The 22,020-nt window shown below is 42.3% G+C and overlaps 1 protein-coding gene across 5 annotated transcripts in view; it reads right to left on the bottom strand.

Moving 5' to 3' along the window:
- The window catches only part of SASH1 (SAM and SH3 domain containing 1), a 1,059,311-nt gene that overhangs the window by 28,666 nt on the left and 1,008,625 nt on the right, over positions 1–22,020 (bottom strand). For 3 of the 5 annotated variants that reach the window (XM_060240717.1, XM_060240734.1, XM_060240725.1), the window contains exons 9-13: positions 17,153–17,285; positions 12,060–12,892; positions 7,612–7,683; positions 5,824–5,967; positions 498–633 (exon numbers count right to left, since the gene is read on the bottom strand). In XM_060240717.1, the coding sequence (XP_060096700.1) occupies positions 498–633; positions 5,824–5,967; positions 7,612–7,683; positions 12,060–12,892; positions 17,153–17,285 (1,318 nt within the window). The remainder of the gene's footprint in view (positions 1–497; positions 634–5,823; positions 5,968–7,611; positions 7,684–12,059; positions 12,893–17,152; positions 17,286–22,020) is intronic. The other 2 variants (XM_060240744.1, XM_060240747.1) reach the window with 1 other exon arrangement.

Below are 22,020 nucleotides of genomic sequence, written 5' to 3'. Positions count from 1 at the left end.
AAATAGGTGAGTTGATAGATGACCCCCATACCAAATATCCACTTCATGCCTAAACTTTAGTTCATTCCTAAATTTAGTTAGGTACTTTAACATTTTTTGTTGGTTACTGAGAATACCCAGCTTCTCATAATAATGGCAGTAAATAACCCTGAGTTTCCACAAAGTATTAAGCAAATCTGACAATTTGTCTGAACCATGCATTAGGGATTTTCATTCCCTTCATAGCTACAACCCCTATTATCTCAAACAAAGACATTTCTTTGAGTCTGAGAAGACTGCAGGTGAAAACACCCCAGAAATTCTGAGGCTCATACAGTCTGTCTAAACAAGATAAGAGTAGAAGTACTTCAGCTTCTAAATACTGATGGGTTTGCCATCCAGCATTTGTGATCTGAACCAGCCTTCACATTTTGCATTTTCTTATTTATTTTTTTAAAAATCAAGATTTCAAGCAACATTAAAATCATGTGAACGGTGTATTGAACATTGTCACTTACTCATTGAACTCTGGCCACTTAAGGAGCTTCTCAAACTTTCTACTGAACCACCAGCTTTCAGCTTCGGCTTATCTAAACAGTCAGTATCTGGCTGTGGTGACTGAGGGGATTCTGGCATTACATCCAGACTGGAGTCCTGAGGGGGAGAAAAAGTACTGCACAATTTAATCTCAGATTCCCATGCATGTTATTTTCTGCCAGCTCTCTTTTTGATCCTTTCCAATCTTGTTCCCACTCTTTACATTCAACTGAATCTTTTCTACTCTGCTTCCAATAATCTTCTGAAGTAATCATTTTCTTCTTCTCCATCAGGATTTTTTTTCACTCTTTGATACTACTGAACATTCCCTTCTGCCCAAGTATTGTTTTATAATATTTTCAAGTCATCTTTTTTACCTTTAAGGTTTTCTTTTAATGGTTCAACCCCTTTACCTCTTTCTATAGAAAGTCTTAAGGTCAATCTTTTATCTTCAGATTGTCCCTATTTCTGATGTTCCATTTTCATAAACTTAGCTTTGTCCAAACTGAACTTCTGCTTTTTCTACTTTTCCTCTACGCCTTTTCAACATTCTTTTCTCTAGTTCTTTATACTCCTGTTGTTTTCATTTGACATTTTTTTCTCCTAGGTCCAGGATCTTGCCTAATTGTCTCATTCTCAGTTGATTCACATATCTAAAATGTTTGTTTTTCTTTGTACTGATATTGAGAACAGTTATTTTATCCTTTTTGGCCTCCTTGCTTCTACTCTGATTTATATATTGTCACTAATTTGATACATTTTACAGTCTATTATTCATTAATTAAAATATTTATATCTCACTTCTCCCCTTGTGGGTCAAGATGGCTTACAACTTTAAATTGAACCTCATGTTATGCCTTTGTATCATTCTCTTCACTGGCCTTCACCTCTTTTTCTGTCTTTCCTTTTAGTTTCTTGTACTTGTGTTCCAATGTCTTTACAGTCTTGGTCCTGTCAATATATTTTCTGCTTTTTTATTATCTGAGCCTCCAAGAAGTCCTCCATTCTCCAGGTACTAATCTTGTAGTTAAGACTGCCCTCTTTAGTCCCCATCTAGGTCTCTTTTCCCTTGCACTGAAAAGCCTTTCTCGATTACTTCCTTGATTTGGGTGGCTCTCCCCCCCACCCCATTTGTGCCTCATCTTTTTAGTGTTACTTTCTCAGACTCACTCTCTTTTCCATTTAATTTTTCTTCTCTTATAAACTGTAAAAGGCATAGTTCAATTTCAAAATTTGCACAGAACTTAGGAATTTTACATACCTCATTAACCACAAGAAAGAGCAGCCCCTTTTGAACTATGAAAAATTGATGTTGGATTTGAGGGACACATATGTGAACAAAAAGCCATGTGAGACAGCAGTTGTAATGAGGAGGGTGAAATCATGAGGCTTTTCTGGCAGAGGTCTGTGTGTATGTGGGTGTGAATTTCACCCAATTCTCATTCTCACTATCCTGTATAACTTTTTCTCCATGTGAGTCCTGAGATTGCCAGAATCAGATTTTTGAGCAGGGCTGTAGCCAGGATATGGAAGGTCGGGGGGCATTTACATTTTTCGGGGGGCACTGATGCCTCCCAGCGCCCCACACGAACTTTCCTCTAGTGACAGGCAGGGCAGGCCCCAGCCCTTCTGGCTAGGCAGCACAGTTCCGCCCTGCCTCAGTCACTGGATCTGCTGCCTTCTCATGAGTAGCCCTCTGAGTAGGGGGCAGGCATGGGGCTACTCGCAGGAACAGGCGGGGGGAGAGGAAGGCAGCAGAGGTGAGGAGCAGAGGAAGGGGATGAGGAAGGCAGCAGAGGTGAGGAGAAGCAGTGGCGATCGGGGCTGGGAGGGAGGGGAAGGGGCGAGGAGAAGCCGCTGCGATTGGAGCTTGGAGGGAGGGGAAGGGGCAAGCAAGTGGCTGTGATCGGTGCTGGGTGGGAGGGGAAGAGGTGAGGAGAAGCTGCTACGATGGGGCTGGGTGGAAGGGGAAGGGATGAGGAGAAGCAGTGGGGATTGGGACTGGGAAGGAGGGGAAGGGGCAGGAGAAGCTGCTGCGATGGGGCTGGGTGGGAGGGGAAGGGGTGAGGAGAAGTGGCTGTGATCAAATCTGGGAGGGCGGGAACGGAGGTGGGTAGAAGCGGTGGCGATCAGGGCTGGGTAGGAGGGGAAAGGGCAGGAGAAGTGGCTGTGATCAGGGCTGGGAGGGAGGGGAAAGGGCAGAAGTGGCTGCGATCAGGGCTGGGAGGGAGGGGAAAGGGCAGGAGAAGTGGCTGTGATCGGGGTTGGAAGGGGGGGGGAAGGGCTGGAGAAGCGGCTGCGATCGGGGCTGGGAGGGAGGGGAAAGGGCAAGGGAATTCTTTATGTGAAATGTAATGGCCATTTTTTTCCCAATTCAAAATGATCTCATCCATATCCATTTTGACAGCCTATTGGCTAAATCAGCTTTTTATTTCTGGGACATGTTGGGAGGCAGGGGTTCAGTCACATGTACATCCTATAGCGAAGACAGTATTTTGTCTGATAAATCACAATGCAAAAAAGGGTAACATTCAAGACTATCCACAGCGAGAAATTAAAAGAAACCTGATAATATACGAGAACTGGTGGCATATTCCATAGACGTACAGTCACAAGCCCTCTCAACAAAGCCTGTTATTTCTGTGCACAAGAGGTGTCATTAAGAAACATCTTCCCACAAATCAAACATATCTCCAGAAAAAAACTATATATTACTAATATAAAGTGCCTTTTGCTCTTCTAATTTTCTGCATTTCTTGTACTCTGGTTTTCAACATTATTATTGATTTATCTGCTTGTTACTTTGCCCATGCTATTCTTATAAATCATGAGAGGGAGAGGTTATGCTGGTACAACAACTGGTGCACATTATCCTAACTATTAAATTGTGTACTATGTCACAGGATTGGGCCATTAAAGCGACTACTGTCTTGTCAATCTATTTGTACAAAAATTATAACAGCAAGAACAATGAAGGAGAATGTCTATGAATGAATTACACCATATTTGCTCAAATAGCTTGTATCTCGTTTTTGTAAAAAATTATGTTTGTTGCCATATTGATATTAAGTAAAGTATGTAAGTGGAGAAACTGTTGTCCTCAACCAGTAATATGAGATCTGGGAACACTTGGGACTGGCAATCCCATAGCCACATTATAACTACAATTTGATTTTAAGATTAAGCTGCTACCATGGATTACATTAAACTGTTACAATTCCAAATTAAGGTACTAAAATATTAATTATCTAATTCTTTCCAGTTCAAAATAGGTTTTAAGGGTGGTTTTTCGTGCTGAACAAGATACCTGAAACTATGATACACTTCATATTTTTAATCAGGTAAATAATTGTGGGTTTTTTTAAGCATTATACATTTCTGAAATGTTTTCCGACAGGGATGTACTGGAATGTTTTTAAAAAGAGACATTACCTGCAAAAGTGATCAATAAAAATCCTTCATTTTGAGTAATAACAAAAAATAGCATAGGCTTCAGGCCCACTGTGGGGCAGCAACCAAATATGCTACTGAAATGACACTCACCTTGAAGGACTTCTTGCTATATACCTTAGCTCCACCTCACAAGAGATAAGTGTAAGGCACAGTAAAATACAAGGACTGTAGATCTGAATTTATCCTGGTAGTATTATTCCAACATGACAAGGATGACATAAAGGTAAACATATGCTATGTTCTTTTGCTGATCAAATACCAGCCTTCAGCTTCTAAGCACATCATAAAGAGATGCTGTGAGCATGATTCTACAACAGTCCTCTAGAGGGCAATCTTTATTCAGTGGAAACAATGTCCACGGCTGATGCCAATTCCTTGAAGTTGCTTGCCAGCAATTACTTGTTATGCTTACAGTTCAAGTGGAAAGATTGATGAATTATTTTTTTTTTAAGTGCTGGGTATTTTGACAACCTACCAAACCAAATGGAATGAAATCTGCCAAACACAACACGCTTGCAAAAACAGATTGATTTTGGACAGAGGAAACTGAGGACAGAGGATTGATTTTGGACAGAGGAAGCTTTAAAAGAATATATTTTAGAATGAATTTTAAGGATCAAGTATATAGAACTCCACAATGAGAGACTTAAATGCACTACAAGGAAAAATAGTTATGCATGATGGTGCACCCATGTCCATTGGCAAAGTTTTCTGGGTAAAACGGGACAATTTTTTCTTTGGCCTTCCAGGAAAGACAAAGAGTCAGAGAACATAGGGAGGCACTAACATGTCTGATTCCCGTTACTGAAACTATCTGTCCTGAAAACTTTCTTAAACGGTAACCTGAGTACATGTTTATATGATTGCAATAATAGGTGAGAAAATGCAGCAATATTTTTCATGGTTGTTTTTATTTGCATCTATTATTTTTATATAAATCTATCTCATTCAAAAGGAATAGTGAAACAGAAGAAAAAGAATTGCACTTTCCATAAAAGGATTTTAACAGGATTTGTGTATAATAAAACAAGTAATCATGAGGCTCTTGCAGAAGGTTTGCTTTCAAGCAAGTAAGAAAATATTGAAGGGAAACAAATCACACGGCAAATCTTGGAGGTGATGTGGGACTTTCCTGTTTGGGCAGGTATCTGTCCAAAGTGAACCAGAGGCTTATTTTTGTAAGAATTTTGATATATTTTTATTGGTTTTACACCTTTTGTGTTTTTTAAAAACAGTATTCAAATTTTAATGCCAACTGCTTTTTAAAAACTAGATGGTAGTTTTTAAATGCTTTTTGTTCACAGTTTGAATGGCAAGACAGTGAACGTTTATTTCAAAGAGGGGAAATGGGGCAGAAGTATTTTTGAACAAAATAAAAAGAAATGAACTGTTCAATAGGGGAGGGCATATTTTAAATAAATTTATTATTATTTGAAATAATTTGTTGTGGCCTTAAAAAAACTGGAGTAAGGGATTATTATAATGTGCAAGTTGCTGTGTAATTTGCTGTTTACCCTGGGGTGCCCTGAGATGTTGGTCACTAGAGGACAAGCTCAAGGAGTATATAAACCATTTATTCTTTACCGCTGTAGAACTACCAGCATATATAAAATGAAATCATATACTTTATTGGCCTAACTCAATTCAAACTCCTGTTTATGATTTTACCGAGGCTCTTTCCCACAGTAAATAGTTTTGAAGGAGCCTTGGAATTGCTTTATTACATTATACCCTTGAGGAGGTTCTTTAGTGATGCTATTGTACCTTCCAATGATGCCTTGAAACATAGCTATCAACAACCCTTACACTGTTTACTCTAGAAATTCAATTTCATTTAAGAACAAACTTACATACCTGCTCTGATAAAGAACTGCTATATTTTTTTGACATTCGTTTCTTCATAGTTTCTTTTACAGATTTCACCTTTTTGCCAAGGGATATGCGAGAAGTAGAAGGGGATTTGATCACTTCTTTGTAAACAAAATCACCATCTTTGCCCTGTAAAATGAAATAAGATTCAGAACAAAGTGCATAGTTTGTCTTATGATCGTTCTCCATCAGCATTTGGTTGTAATTGGCAGTGGTGTTCCAGAAAAATGAATTAAAACAAAATAGAAACTTGGAAAGCCAGGAAATGAATTATGGCACCTCAACTCTACTGAACCTATGAATACGAAAGACAGTCCCTTGAAGAAGGGTACTTCATATCCGAATCGAAACTGGACTGGTTCTTTTATCATTCGTTGGACTACAGTTTAAATGTTACATGGTTTTTGGACAGTAGTTGTGTCGTGCATAAGGATGATTTTCTTTCTGTACCATTGAATTGCCATTTGCTATTCAGAAATCGTATTTTGTGGATTACATAGAAAATTATTTTCTACATGGAGTGAGTTTGTTGTTGTTCTCCAGCTTCTTTCGCCTCCGTGGTCCCAATCTCCACTGACACTAGTAAAGGCTGAGCTGGTGTAGGTTCAGCTGTAAAGCCACCCACCACTTTCTTTTCATTTCTGGCTTCCCAAGAATGGAAAAACCTCCAAAGGCCTTGTTGCCAAGAAAGCCATTGCTAAGGGCAGTCACGTGCTCAAAACAGTTGCTTCCCCCTTGAAATAGCTACCCCCCCTTGAAATAGCCATTCTCTGCATGATTGGCTGCTCCATTGAAATGTTTGTCGAGGGACAGACATGGCTTTTCATCCTCTTCTTGGATAAGTCTGTTCTCTGCGTGAATGCTGTTATACTTGTCGGTTGTTTTTAACTCCCCCCCCCACCACCATGTATTTTAAAAAGTTTTTTGATTTTTCTGCACACCTGCGGAGTGGCCCATGTATGCAGGATAATCACTTTCCCCTCCATGTGCCCCCAATATGACGAAATAAGTATTTGCACACAGCGGGGCCATGTTGATAATTAGATATAGTGACAATATACTTTACATGGGACTGCTCTTGGGGGGGCGGGAACACACAGAAACTACAACTAGTTTAGAATGTGTCAGCCTGATTATTTCACATCTTACCTATTTTAAAACAGCTACACTTCTGAATTCAATTCTAGGTTCTGGTTATTGCTTTTAAAGGCCTTTACAGCATAGGATCTATGTACCTGAAAGAGTCTTTTCCCATATATCTCTGACTTTAGGGGGTGCTGCAAGGCCATTTTATTATCCAGGGCTTTTAACAGTGCCTTGGATTTAAGGGAAAGGCAGAGTATAAACATTTACATAAGTAAATAAAACTACACTGATCAGGATTCTACTTGGTTAGGCACTCTTATACCTGAACAACAACATCACTAAAACTGTACTTTTCTAACACACACTTTGATGATTAGTCACCTTCACCATCATAAATAGGTTGGTTGATGGTAACATCATCTGTCATAATAATAATCACTGGAAGATTAACAATTAACCGTTTTTGCATTGTGTATAAGCACTTGTTCACAGTAAAGATGCACAGCAATATGTATCAATGTAGTCGAAAAATCCAATGAACAACATCCAATTGACCGTATGTTGCTGATCTTGTAAAAACTATTATGGCAACTGAAAATAAATTTCATTTGCTTATAAATGTGCCATGCTGCAGCATAATAAGAGGTCTCATGCATTTCCATACCTGGACTTTAATCTCATACTCACCATCTGATCCAAATTGTTTCCAATATGCAATGAGCGATTTGTCAAGTCAAATCCACCAAAACTGCAAGTCCTCTGTGAAATAAGACAAGTTTAAGCATCTTACCACATTACAACTAAATCAGTACATGAGATAAAGCATTTTCAGGCACAATGTACAAATTATGATAATGGGAAATAATATGTGAAACTTAAAAGGTCTGGTGGTACATTTCATGCACTATGTTGCTTTTTTCCTGGCCTTTCGAATACTGTAGTCTTCTAGGGTTGCCTAGTCCAATTCAAGAAATATCTGGGGACTTTGGGGGTGGAGCAAGGAGACTTTTGGGGTGGAGCCAGGAGACATTAGGGGTGGAGCCAAGATCAAGGCTGTGACAAGCATAATTGAACTCCAAAGGGAGTTCTGGCCATCACTTTTAAAGGGATGGCACACCTTTTCAATTCCTTCCTTCCATTAGAAATAATGAAGGATAGGGGCACCTTATTTTGGGGCTCATAGAATTGGACCCCCTGGTCCAATCTTTTTGAAATTTGGGGGGTATTTTGGGGAGAGGCACTAGATGCTATATTGAAAATTTGGTGCCTCTACCCCAAAAAACAGCCCCCCCAGAGCCCCGCAGATCAATTCTCCATGATTTTCTATGGGAATAAATCTCCATAGGGAATAATAGAGTTCTCAGCAGACATTTCCCTCCCCTCCCCCCGCTTTGTAACGACCCTGAAGTGGGGGGAGCGTCTTCAAACCAGGGGATCCCCTGCCCCCACCTGGGGATTGGCAACTCTATGGTCTTCAGATATTTCTCCTCATTTCACATTGACTGGATTGTTCCTCCACAAATGAGGATTTAAAGCTTCTCTAAAGTCAAGAATCTGAAGAATTAATTCATGTAATCTTCACTCTGCTTTCACTTTTTGTCACAGAGATCCAGAGTAATAACAGAAGCCTCAATGACCCAATTCTATAAAGTGCAACAGAACTCCTGGAAGCAGATGAACGTGCAGCAATCCAAAGAGTATACTCAAAACAAATAGGCTTGGAAGGCCTCTCACAGAAATTCTTAGCACCATGGCCAAAATGGCCATTTGTCTAAGCTTTGAAGAGATTAATAGGGGTTTCATTCCTGGAAAGCACTGGCTCCATGTTTCTCACCAACTTCTCGATGGTACAAAGCAGCATTTTTACTGCTGTGAGGAAAAGTAGGTTATATTTACTGTGGAATGAGTCACTCTCAGAGCTCCAGCTCAAGTCAAAAACAAACAAACCCTAACTGATGCTGATTGTGATAGTTTTGCTTGCCTTTACACGTCAGCATTATGACACTACCTGCTTACAACAGCTAATAAGCACAAAAAGCAAAGCTACATTTCCATAGCAAGGCACAAAATTCTTGCCTGTAACTAATAGTCTTTTTCTAAGCACTTTCATTAATTGGAAAGGGCTTGCTCCTTTGAACTCCATAGAGATCCACAGCTGCCTTTCAGTTCAACAAATAGAGTTGTTTCCATTCTCTAGAAGTAAAGGTGCCTGCCATTTCTATGTTGTTGTTTTTATACCTCCCCTCCTTATCATATGAGTACCATAAAACAAAAACAGAGAATTATTATTTTCTATGGCATCAACAATGCATTATGCCGATTACCAGATTGCAAACTGCTAAACATTGACTAATAAGCTGCACCTGAATACCTGAGGATGCTATAGCAAGCATTTCTGCTAAGAAAACTCAAAAGCTGGCAGCCACTCACCAAAAGAGTCAAGGGCACAATCAGTAAAACACCATTCTAGACACACTGAGTCTAAAAGTTTGCGAATAAAACAATTGCATTGTATGATTCTGGTGTGCAATTAACAGTTTTGGCAGTTGCAGCGCTAGGCACCCAACGAACATAGCTCCATAGCTAAAAGGAGAATTCTAAAACATGCTAGAAAACAAAAAGTGACAGTTGTACTAGAACCACTTTAAGATGTCTGGTTTGTACCAATGCAGTTAATGTTCTGGTATAACTCATGGCCCAAAATTTCGCTTTTAGAAATAAATTGTATAACTTCTATTTGTTTTATGAATAACATGCCAAATGATGTCTGTAGGTAAAATAATTGTGGGTTTTCCAATGGAACAGCCATGCAATAAAAAATGCAAACTCAAAAATGTGTTGTGCAAGTTTTGAAAGATCCATGCAAGCCTTGGGCATCAAAACAAGTATTGATGAAAAAAAAAAAAGTTAAGACAAGACAAGGTAACAGTTCCACTGAACATGACAAGGTTCCCACAGTTCCCTGAGGTTGCAGTAAGCATATATTATTATCTTAGAGGAAGAGGGTGCAGAGGTGTTCTGGTTGGTTTGTTTCATAGGAGGAAAGCCACAGGAAGCTGTTAATTAGAAGCTTTATCTGAAAAAAGGGAACACAGCTACGTGAACAAGCTAAACATATCCTCAGTAGCACATCAGAAAATCTGGCCTCTGGCAAACAAAACCATAAATACATTCTATGGAATGGCAACAAAAGAATTTAAGGGACAAAATTAGAGGTTCCTGAAAGGGAACAGAATGTCACCCTACCTATTTAGAAGAAGAAGAAGATATTGGATTTATATCCCGCCCTCCACTCCAAAGAGTCTCAGAGCGGCTCACAATCTCCTTCACCTTCCTCCCCCACAACAGACACCCTGTGAGGTGGGTGGGGCTGGAGAGGGCTCTCACAGCAGCTGCCCTTTCAAGGACAACCTCTGCCAGAGCTATGGTTGACCCAAGGCCATGCTAGCAGGTGCAAGTGGAGGAGTGGGGAATCAAACCCGGATCTCCCAGATAAGAGTTCGCAAACTTAACCACTACACCAAACTGGCTCTCCTTATTACAAATATTCAAATCCAAAGCAAATTTATCTAACATATAAATTGAGAAATACGTCTAACAAGGCAGAACCAACTAATTTATGAAACAGCTGAGGAGAGCTCTTTTGTTTTGGGTAGAAATCAACATATTCTGCATTGGCCACTATACCAAATATAGCTGCAAAGCAAATTAAAAATCAGCCAGAAATATTATGTAGTTCTTTTATTCACTACAGTAAGACCTCTTAAAACTCTCACTGTTTAACAGTAGTATTTTCTCACTGATATCTCCCTTAAGTGTTATGAAAGCAGAAGTGCCTTCCTCCTTCCTACTAAGTAGGCAAATGAACTGTCACTCAGTGTTAAAGGAATACAAGATCCACTGAAACCCAAACAGTGTGCTTGCATACCTTGGGAGATTTAAGGCAACTATGTTGTATCAGATCAATTTCTGATCTAGTCCAGCTCTCTAAAGCAGCCAACCCAGATGTCCCAGAAAGACCACATGGAGAGTACAGTGGCCAGTGTCTCCCCTAGTTGTTGCTACAACCCTGTGACTGACGGAAGTTCTATTTATCCATCATATCCAACAGGCCTAGGTTCAAATTCCAGGGCAGACATGAATTTGCCTGAGTTGCAATGTATAAAACTGGAACAAAATGCTCAAACTACAAGATTGTTATGAGAATTAATGAAGTACAAAACTATATAATCCTTTGCATGGTGTAAGGGAACAGCAGAAATGAAAGGGGAACAAAAAAGCTCTAAGAGACTACAAAAGTAGTCAAGATAGGGCTGTAGACTGCCTTGAAAATTCTTAGGTAGAAATTTCTATTATTCTGCTTAGGGGAAATTTTTACAATTTCCCCCATCAAACAGCTCCTCACTGTGTTATAATGTGGTGTCTTTTTGATGTGTTTGAATGCGATACTGGGCCATCAAGTCTTCTATAAGTCATATGTAGCCATGACACTCACAAAGCCCACCAGATATTAGCCTCTTTGTCAAGAAGCACTCAAAACAGACTGACTATACATGGGAAAAATAACTGGCTTTCCAAATACACCAGGTTGGATCTAGGGTAAGAGTAGTACAAGGATTCTTCTTATTTCCATCTCTTTCCTTTTTTTCTTGTTAGTGTACAGCTTTCACTATAACCTCAATTGTCCTCAGGAACATAAAAACTATTTGTAAGTGTCAAATACATACAGCTATACTGATATTTAGGTGGTGAGATTGAGATAACAGACACCGTATTCAAAATCTTCTAAAGAAAGATTCTTTAAAATATAAATCTTCATATTACTTTTATTAAAATACAAACTTCATTTTTCTGCATTAACATATTTTTTCTTACTATAAGTTACCCTGACCAGAAAAGGCAATATGTTTCTTCTTAGAATTTTGCCAGTTATGACACTGGGGACCAGAACATTTTGTCCATGCTCATATTAGAAGTTCCATGTTGGCAAGTAATTGGGATGGGGTGGGGGGGGGGGGGAGAAGAAAAAGCTAAGGAACTAAGTGTTGAAAAAAATATGATGGAAAAGCAAGCAATGCTGACTGCAACCTAATGGGAACTGGAAGGCCACCTTCAGCAATAATTCTTGGACTCACAGACTTTTGGTGGATTCTTAAGAGAACCCTTTTAGTACAGCGGTCCACTGTGGCAGCCCACTTCCTCTTTGCCTCCTCTTCCTCCTCCAGCAGGCATCGCCTCAAATCCTGCTCTTCAGCTTTGCTCAGGGTCCTGTCAGTAACAGGCCGCACCAGATGTGAGAGATTGAGGTGACTATACAGGCTTCTTTCCACCACGTATGTGATATTGAACTCACTGATTGAGCTGCGCCCTCGGAGCCTTCTGTTGGGGAAGCCACAGCCTCCTCCTGCTTTGGCTTTGTGACGAAGCAGTTGCAGGTCACAAATGGAAGGGGATATGCTTTTCCTAGCAGGACGCTGGCAGTGAAAAGCTCTAGAACATGAGTAGTTAGAGTCTGTTTTCTTCAGTCTGATATGTTTCCTGACACTCTGAATTTCTTCAAAGGATACCAGGACATGGTGTTTACGCCTGTTGTCATAGAAACAAAGGCTTTCTTTACTTACCCCGTGGCTCAGAGAGCCGAGGTTCTTCTTCATCTCCCCATCTGTCAAAGAGCGACAAACCTTTGGAGTTTTTTCCTCTTCTGGGTAGGAGAAGAATGTCCCAATCTTCTTTGGTGGCTTAATAAGGCCACGGCTGTCAGATTTACTAAAGCTCTTGAGCAATTTCTTGTTAGTACCCCAAGTGTCTAGGCTGCTAGATGAAAGAGAGGTGGTGAGTGAGTCTGAGTCATCATCTGGTTGCTTCTCAGAAGAGCTATCCAAGTAGCATTGCTTCTTTTGAACTCCAGAGTAAAGTGCTGATCTGCCATCTGGTACTGGAGAGCTGTCAAATGAATGCTCTTCCACCCCTAAAAATGGAACAAACCATCACATTAGCTTTCATTCTTATCCTACTCAAACTTGAACAAAAAGCTGCAAAAAAGGCACACTGTGGAAAGAAAATGTTTGCATCACCTTCAACCAAAGAGAAAGAGAGAGGGGGGGGGAGGGTCTTTCATGAAAAACAGAACAATTTGTATATAACTTAGAAAAACTGAGATGGTAAAGAAAAGATGCCCCAGCATATCCCTCTCAGTAGTCTCCCTTCAATTTCGTGACAAAATCTCTGTTAGCTACATTTTTTGAAAGGAAGAATAACAGTTTGTAGTAAAACATTTCTTCAAAATTATGACAAGTACAATACAAAAGTGCCGAAGCAGCAAAAAGCAAACAAAACATCTTCATCCTACTTAATATGCAAGAATAAATAAACCAATTTGGCTGTATAACATAAAAACAGCAAATAATTTGCAACGTTAGAAAAGAGACAATATAACAATAATACAGAGTGCAGAAGGCAAGTTTATTTAAAGTAATAATAAATAAATAAATAAATAAATAAATGTTGTATGGCTTCTCTAGAGTAAAAAGGAGTTTTCAAGTACATCAAAGCTTGTCAGAAAGAAAGAACCAATTAATGTACTGAAGACAGGATTCAAATGAGTGCTACTGCCTGGAAATTACAGTGGCTGCATTTCTAGACTCCCAGGCATGTACATGAGGAACATCAGCAATTATGAACCAAATCAGAGGCACAGATTTAAACTAGAAGAACTGGAGATTGTGGTAGGATGAGGGAGACTAGTCTATCTATGATATGCATCCACTAGAGATGTGTCAGATATAGGATAAGGTAAGAGGGGGTTGTGACAGGAGAATCCACTGGGTCTTTTCCTACTGTATGGACTGTCAGAATTAAACAGAGTGCTCAGAAAAATAATTCCTTTTTTCTGTATATGGTAGTTGTCAGGATGAAACCCATGAATGAAATGAACAGGTGAGAGTTAAATACAATCTCTACTAGTCTAGGGTTGGAAAGTTTCTATTTCCTTTCTTGTATTATGGGCAGAGTGGGGGAAAACTGCACACCACATCATCATCAGTTTTAACTGAACAGAATTAGAGCTGACAAGAATGAAGTCAGATAAAATTTTAAGCCTTATGTTCCAGGTATTGTAATTTAAAGTCAGATTTCCAGAATGTTTAACTATGTGTTTCAGTAGCTTATTAACCTGTTTTTCCCTCAGTGTAACAGAATTCAATTCCCACTGGGATTCAATATACATTGAATGCATTTTATATTGATGTCACAGAATGCATGCATTGTGTCTCATCAATTACAAAAACTTTGTATGCTGTACAACAAAAAGTTGCAACAGAGACTCACATGAAATACCATCATAAGCAAAAAGTGTGAAGTAAAAAGACATAGCATTGTCCAAGAGTAATTGAAGTATGTAGCTAACAGTGCGATCCTTAAAAGAGTTATACCTTTTTAAATCCATTGAAATTAATGGCTTAGAAGGTTTGGAATTGCACTGTGAGATAATACATAGCCCAATTCTTTATATGACTACCCAGAGGAAGTTCCAGTGAATTCAAAGACAGTCTCAGGAAAGGAAAGACTGAATAGATTTAATAGGCATATATAAAAATAGCATGTTCCTAGCCTTTAGTGACAACAGCTTGGAAGTCTGATAGGATTCTTCATGGATTTCTACTGTCCTTAAAGACATGTCAGATTTCTGGCACCAGCCTGTTGTTCAAACTTTGATATCTGTGAAGCTATGTATGCGTTTTGTCTTTTTGGGGGATGGAGAAGGTTAACAAAACATAATTATTCATATGTCAAAAGGAGTAAAATCTCATTTTCAGTGCATTTTGCTTGAAAGGCTAAATCCTACTCTGATGCGGAAGAAATTGTGATGTTCTCCCACTTCCACCCAAGTAAACCTCATGAATTTCCTGACAGGCACATTATTCCCTAGCAAAAGTCTAATTTGCAGACTTCGAAGGGAGTGGTTCTCTAGTCAGGCAAATGTATCCCATAAGAAACCAACTGGCCTCCAACCTATAAGAGGAGCCCCCTCCCTTCCATTTTGCCTTATTCACCTCCCCCTACCAGCACAGCATTTGAGAGTCACTCTGTGGCTGGATCCTTTCTAAAACTTGACGGAAAGAAACATAAGTGATATGAAGCAGCCCGACGCAGGAATTCGGGGGCTAGCCTTACAGTGGCTCTCCTCCTTTCTTGAGGGTCGGGGACAAAGGGTGGCGATCGGGGGGGAACTGTCTCAGAGGTATCCACTCCATTGCGGAGTGCCTCAGGGGGCAGTCCTCTCCCCGATGCTGTTTAACATCTTTATGCGCCCCCTTGCCCAGATTGCACGGAGGTATGGGCTGGGTTGCCATCAATATGCAGATGACACCCAGCTCTATCTATTGATGGACGGCCGGGCTGGTGATGTCCCAGCAAATTTGGACCGGGCACTACAAGCCGTGGCTGACTGGCTCAGGCTGAGCGGGCTGAAGTTGAATCCGGCGAAGACTGAGGTCCTTTGCGTGGGCCGCGGCGGACCGGGAGGGGAGACTACTTTACCGGCCTTTGACGGTGTGCCACTGGTACCGGTGCGCAAAGTCAAGAGCCTGGGGGTGCTACTGGAGTCCTCCCTATCAATGGAGGCCCAAGTAGCTGCCACTGCTAGATCCGCCTTCTTCTATCTCAAGAGGGCGAGGCAGTTGGCCCCCTTCCTGGAACGCACCGACCTGGCAACTGTGATCCACGCAACGGTCACTTCGAGGTTAGACTACTGCAATGCCCTCTACATGGGGCTGCCCTTGTACCGAACACGGAGACTCCAGGTAGTCCAGAACGCGGCGGCCAGGCTGCTGGAGGGACTACCACGGTGGGAGCCTGCACGGCCTGGGCTGCGCAATCTGCACTGGCTGCCGGTTGTCTACCGTGTTCGCTATAAGGTGCTGGTCATTACCTTTAAAGCCCTATATGGCCGAGGACCTGCCTACCTAAAGGACCGCCTCTCCCCATATGTACCCCGGAGAGCACTGAGGTCTGGTTCTCAGAACTTATTAACAATCCCTGGGCCAAGAGAAGTTAGGTTGAAGGCCACTAGGGAGCAGGCCTTCTCGGTGATAGCCCCTCGCTGGTGGAACGATCTCCCAGAGATGGTGCGAGCCCTGCGGGACCTGAACCAATTCCGCAGGGCTTGCAAAACATTTCTTTTTCAGTTAGCATTTGAGTCACCATGTGGCAACTAAGACGGAACCTGATTAATGAATGAATAGACACTCAGCCATCTTAAATACATCATTTTAGCACCTATTTTTATATCTTATATGTTTATATGTTTTTATGTATTTTAAATAATTTATTGTAATTAATGTTTAAGTTGTTATGTTTTATGAATCACGGGACTCCCATGTCTATTATTGTTTAATGTGAATCATGAGACTCCCGTGTCTGTTAGCCGCCCTGAGCCCGCCTAGCGGGGAGGGCGGGATATAAAAATAAAATATTATTATTATTATTATTATTAACCCTCAACAGTGTATTACAGAAAATTCTTTGGATATACCAGAAAGCATGATGCCATCCTCTGTGTCTGCCAAATACTATGCTCCCTACAAATCCATTGAGTCTATACTCAGTACTCTATCTCATCACTGAGACATGGTCTTGGAAACTAAGATCACTTTGGCATAATCAGAGGGAGCAAGAATCCCTGGCATTTTCTTTCAGTCTCTCATCAGTTCATGCAGCAGAACTGTAATGCCTCCTAGATACAGAACCAACTGTGCCAATCAATGCAGCAATAAAAATCTACACACCAGAGAGATCCCTCCACTCTTTGTAAACTATAAAACCTCCTTAGTGTGAATCCAAGCACCCATGAGCAGAATTCTGCTCACTGAATGGAGGTTCCTGCCCCTCCTTCCCACTTCAGTTCCATGCCCCACCCCAAAAAGCTACTTCTGAAGATTGGAGGACTTTCCAGAACAGAACAAGATATAATGAAGGAGATATAGCTAGATGATATGTGTGTGATCAGCCTATCTTCCACTCGCAGAACAGTTCTCTACATCTATCACTTCAGCTATAACACAGCACATGAGTTTACATATGACTGCAACTGCAGTTCTCATCATTCTCTATCCAGGATTTCCCCCACTTACTCCTTTTATTATTTTTCCTTGCACATTTTAACAGAAAAAGACAGTACCTGTCCCACCCTCTCTCCATGCAGTTCTAGCATGATTAGCCAGGTTCTTACCTTCAGAGCTGGGTTTTTTAATTTCTTCTACTCTTATCAATTTCTTCCTGACCCTGCGAGTTGAGTTGACCAATTTATGCAGTCTCTTAAACTTCACTGATTCTTCCGATTCATCATCCGATTGCTCTCTTGACTAGCAAAGAAACAAAAGGAATTGTTAATAAAAGGGATTGTTCCACATCTCAGTCATTTACTCCAGGATTACTGCATGCTGTGGACAAGACACACTCTGTATCTTAAAACTGTTATTTTCAAACTAGAGACAAAAAGAGAGAGAGCGAGAGAGAAAGAAAGAAAGATTACCAACTATTTTAAAAAGCGCAAGACATACCATTTTTACTACCAAATTAGCACAAAGTAAGGATTCGGCACCAAAATGCACTCCAGCCCCGGTCCTCCTCTCCACACATTGTGTCCTTCTCTCCACACATTGTGTAATAACAGCGATTTCCACGTTGTCTCTGAGTACATTCAGGCAGGACTCTTTTAGCCTTGCTAGTTAAGCTCCTGTGGTTTGGGTCAGGCACTGGTCGTGTCTGGCCTGGAGGAACTTAGGGTTTAAAAAACCAGTTATAAACAGCTCCTCAAAACTGAACTGAAACTCTATCATTGACTACTTTTTTCCAGACTTCTAAGTAAATCAAAAACAGCAGCAGCAAAAACGAAGGGGGGGGGGAGGGAAGGGAAAGGAAAGGAAAGGAAAGGAAATGGGAGATCTCGTCTTCTCCAGATTGCTTTATGAGCTACAAAAGAGACAGTAAAATCTTCTGCTTCCTTGGTTCACAGTTCGTCATACTGAAGATTCTCAAGAATGAAGCTAATACAGACACAGCATTCCTCATGAAATGACCAAAGGAAAACTCTGACCTTTACAGGCAGTATAGTCCATATTCCCCAACATCCCATTTTGTCTTACATCTGATGCAGTATGCTCAGTTCCAGCTGTTTTCCCTCAAGTATCAAACATTACAGAGACCAAAAAAATCCACCCTCTCTAGCAGCAGCGACACCACAGAACTGAAACAATCCATTCCTTGTAAACCAAATCAGAGCTCCTATTTTCAAGGGGGATCCAATGCTCAGTATACTATTTCCTCTGTTTCACCCTGTTCAGAATCTCTGTGTGAGAGTGTGGAAAAGGGGGAGGGGAGGAAGAAAGAGTGGGTCTCTCTTTGCTTTTACAGCACAGAACTGCCACTGTACACGATACATTCCAAGAAGCATTCCAGCTGGAGATCTGCAGACTGTATCCATCACTTTGCCTTCATGTATAGCCCTGACCAATTCATCACATTCCCAACATCCAGCTCAGAAATCTCAAAACGAACTTCCTGTCAGTGAACTTCAGGTCAACTAAGTATCCATATTGGAATGTACCAATATTTCTGGTCCTGTTTTAAGCTTGACAAAATAGACATTACCTAATAATGACTTCTACAAAACACATGAGCCTTGAGTTAATAATAATGTGGGCCAAGACACAACTGATACTTTGGACATTCTCACTGGTTTATTTACAAAGCTGAGCATATTTTTAAAACAATCTCCTAAAACTATAAATTAAGGTTTGGATCAAGGTGCTATTCTGCTGGTGTAACCACCCTGTATGCTAGCATAGCAGCATGTCTTTTGGGGGTGATTTTCACCAATTGCTTGCCTCCCACTGCAAACCCTGCTGTTTGTGAAGGTCCTGATTCCCAAGAACAGAATTGATGTCAGGGAGGGGGGAGTCAGAGAGCTTCACACTATTTATGGTACTATGGATTCAACCCTTTATTACTCTGGAAACCTTTGGTGTAGTGGTCTGGTGTAGTGGTTAAGGGTGTGGACTCTTATCTAGGAGAACTGGATTTGAGTCCCCACTCCTCCACTTGCAGCTGCTGAAATGGCCTTGGGTCAGCCATAGCGCCATAGCTAGGATTTGGAAGGTCGGGGGGCATTTACATTTTTCGGGGGGCACTGATGCCCCCCAGCACCCCATACGATCTTCCCTCTAGTGACAGGCAGGGCTGGCCCTAACCCTTCTGGCTAGGCAGCACAGCTCCGCCCTGCCTCAGTCACCGGATCTGCTGCCTACTCATGAGTAGCCCTCTGAGTAGGTGGCAGACATGGGGCTACTCGCGGGAACAGGCAGGGGGAGAGGCAGGCAGCAGAGGTGGGGAGAAGCAGTGGCGATCGGGGCTGGGAGGGAGGGAAAGGGGCAAGCAAGTGGCTGTGATCGGTGCTGGGTGGGAGGGGAAGAGGCAAAGAGAAGCCGCTGCGATGGGGCTGGGTGGGAGGGGAAGGGGTGAGGAGAAGCAGTGGGGATCGGGGCTGGGAGGGGAAGGGGCAGGAGAAGCCGTTGCGATGAGGCTGGGTAGGAGGGGAAGGAGTGAGGAGAAGTGGCTGCGATCAGGGCTGGGAGGGAGGGAAAGAAGTGAGGAGAAGGGGCAGTGATCAGAACTGGGAGGGCAGGAACGGAGGTGGGGAGAAGAAGTGGCGATCGGGGCTGGGTAGGAGGGGAAAGGGCAGGAGAAGTGGCTGCGATCAGGGCTGGGTGGGAGGGGAAAGGGCAGGAGAAGTGGCTGCGATCGGGGCTGGGAGGGAGGGGAAAGGGCAGGAGAAGTGGCTGCGATCGGGGCTGAGAGGGAGGGGAAAGGGCAGGAGAAGTGGCTGCGATTGGGGCTGGGAGGGAGGGGAAAGGGCAGGAGAAGTGGCTGCGATCGGGGCTGGGAGGGAGGGGAAAGGGCAGGAGAAGTGGCTGCGATCGGTGCTGAGAGGGAGGGGAAAGGGCAGGAGAAGTGGCTGCAATTGGGGCTGGGAGGGAGGGGGGAAAGCGAGGAGAAGGGGCAGCGATCAGAGCTGGGAGGGCGGGAAAGGAGGTGGGGAGAAGTGGTGGCGATCGGGGCTTGGTGGGAGGGGAAGGGGCGAGGAGAAGCAGTGGTGATTCGGCTTGGGAGGGAGGAGAAGGGGTGAGGAGAAGCTGCTGTGATGGGGGCTAGGTGGGAGGGGAAGGGGCAAGTGGCTGCGAAGGAAGGAAAGGTAGTGGCGGGGAAAGCAGCAGGGAGAGGAGGGAAGGGAAGCTCTTCCTTGCCTGCCCCTGACAACACCCTCCCTTCTTTCCCTGCCATTAAAATAGTGTGGGGTGGAGGAGAAGCAGACCTAGTCTCCCTGCTAGTTAAAGGGCCCACGAAACAGCTGATCATCGGGCCCTTTAACTTGGAGGGAGGTGGGCTGCTGTTTCTGCCCCGCCGGCACAGCTATTTTAATGGCGAGGAAGGGAGGGCAGCCACAAGAGCAGCAGGGAGGGAAGAGAAGACCCTTCTTTTCCCTCCCTGTCACTCTGGTCACAAAATCCTCCCTTTCTTCCCAGCCACTAAAACAGTCGGTGGAGCCACAGAAAAGCAACCCCCAGCTCCCCCCTGGAGTTAAAGGGCCCACGAAATAGCTGATCTGCTGGCCCTTTAACTCCAGGGGGAGGCTGAAACTGCTTCTGCCCCCGGCTGGCCAAATTGCTGGTGGGGCCAGTGGCAGCTCCCGGAGCTATGGCAGAGGCCCCGGGGACTGGTTGGGGTGTCCAGTCAGGGGGCCTCACCCAGAAGTCAGGGGCTGTGCCCCCACAGGCCCCCTCGTAGCTATGGGCCTGGTCAACCATAGCTCTGGCAGAGGTTGTCCTTGAAAGGGCAGCTGCTGTGAGAGTCCTCTCAGCCTCACCCACCTCACAGGGTGTCTGTTGTGGGGGAGGAAGATAAAGGAGATTGTGAGCCACTCTGGGACTCTGAGATTCAGAGTGGAGGGTGGGATATAAATCCAATTTCTTCTTCTTCTTCTTCTTCTTCTTCTTCTTCTTCTTCTTCTTCTTCTTCTTCTTCACATAGAGCAACTAGATCCAATCAATACTGACAATAACATAGTCTCCTTCCATCCTTCCAATGCCTCCAGTTATTTTTGAGGTCATACAACAGCACTTGGTCCATGTTTTTAAAAAGAAGAGACTAATTTTTATCAAGAGAAGTGCACTGAATACTTAAGCAAATAAAATATGCAGGCAGGTATCTAGTACACAGACACTTGGTGTATGTAGGCCTGGACTGTCTACATCTGAAAACTAATGTGCTATTTAATTTGACAACTTGCAACTGCATGAATGCATATTATTTGATATTAGATTATTTTCATAGTTTGTATGCATGTTAACTAACAGAAAATGTTATACCTAAACATTTACATAGTGCCTTCTATATGCTTGGTGTTACACAATACATTTTATTAGGAAGTCAAAGATCAGTACATACATCTTAGGTAAGATGACAAATTACAATTAGTAATGAACAGCAGTCTGTAACTTCACATTTAATAAGGAAACATTCTGGATTCTTATTTGAAAACATTTGTCAATTAGACCACAATAGCTGGATGTAATGAACTGTGTTTGTATGTGCCCCAAGGGGGGGCAATTTCACACATCAAATATTTCAGACTGTATTAAGACAGGAATAAAAAGGTAAAGGTAGTCCCCTTTTTATGCAATGCTTCTCAGTAGGATTTTCCCTCCCTTCAGTCAGAAAAGGGGAATTTTACACACAGGTAGACTCTGAGTAGCCTACCTACTCAGATTCTTACATTACAACAATTCTGAATGCTTTATTTTGGTGTGGATATGGCTAACCTGTGGCAAAGCAAGTAGCTAACCTCTTGCAATATATTGCATCATAGCTAACAATGCAGTGCCAAAAATCTGAAATCTCCACCATGTATAAATATCTGTCTCTAAAGTAATTCTACAAAGAGACTTCACAGGATAGTCAAAGGTATAAAACATGGATTTGCACCACTGTAAATAGGAACATCTTGAATCTCATCCATGATTCCACCAGGTTTTTCCCTTC

The sequence above is a fragment of the Heteronotia binoei genome, chromosome 1 (genome assembly GCF_032191835.1).
Source record: "Heteronotia binoei isolate CCM8104 ecotype False Entrance Well chromosome 1, APGP_CSIRO_Hbin_v1, whole genome shotgun sequence".
Taxonomy (NCBI): domain Eukaryota; kingdom Metazoa; phylum Chordata; class Lepidosauria; order Squamata; family Gekkonidae; genus Heteronotia; species Heteronotia binoei.
This window is presented reverse-complemented; position numbering and strand designations above follow the sequence as displayed.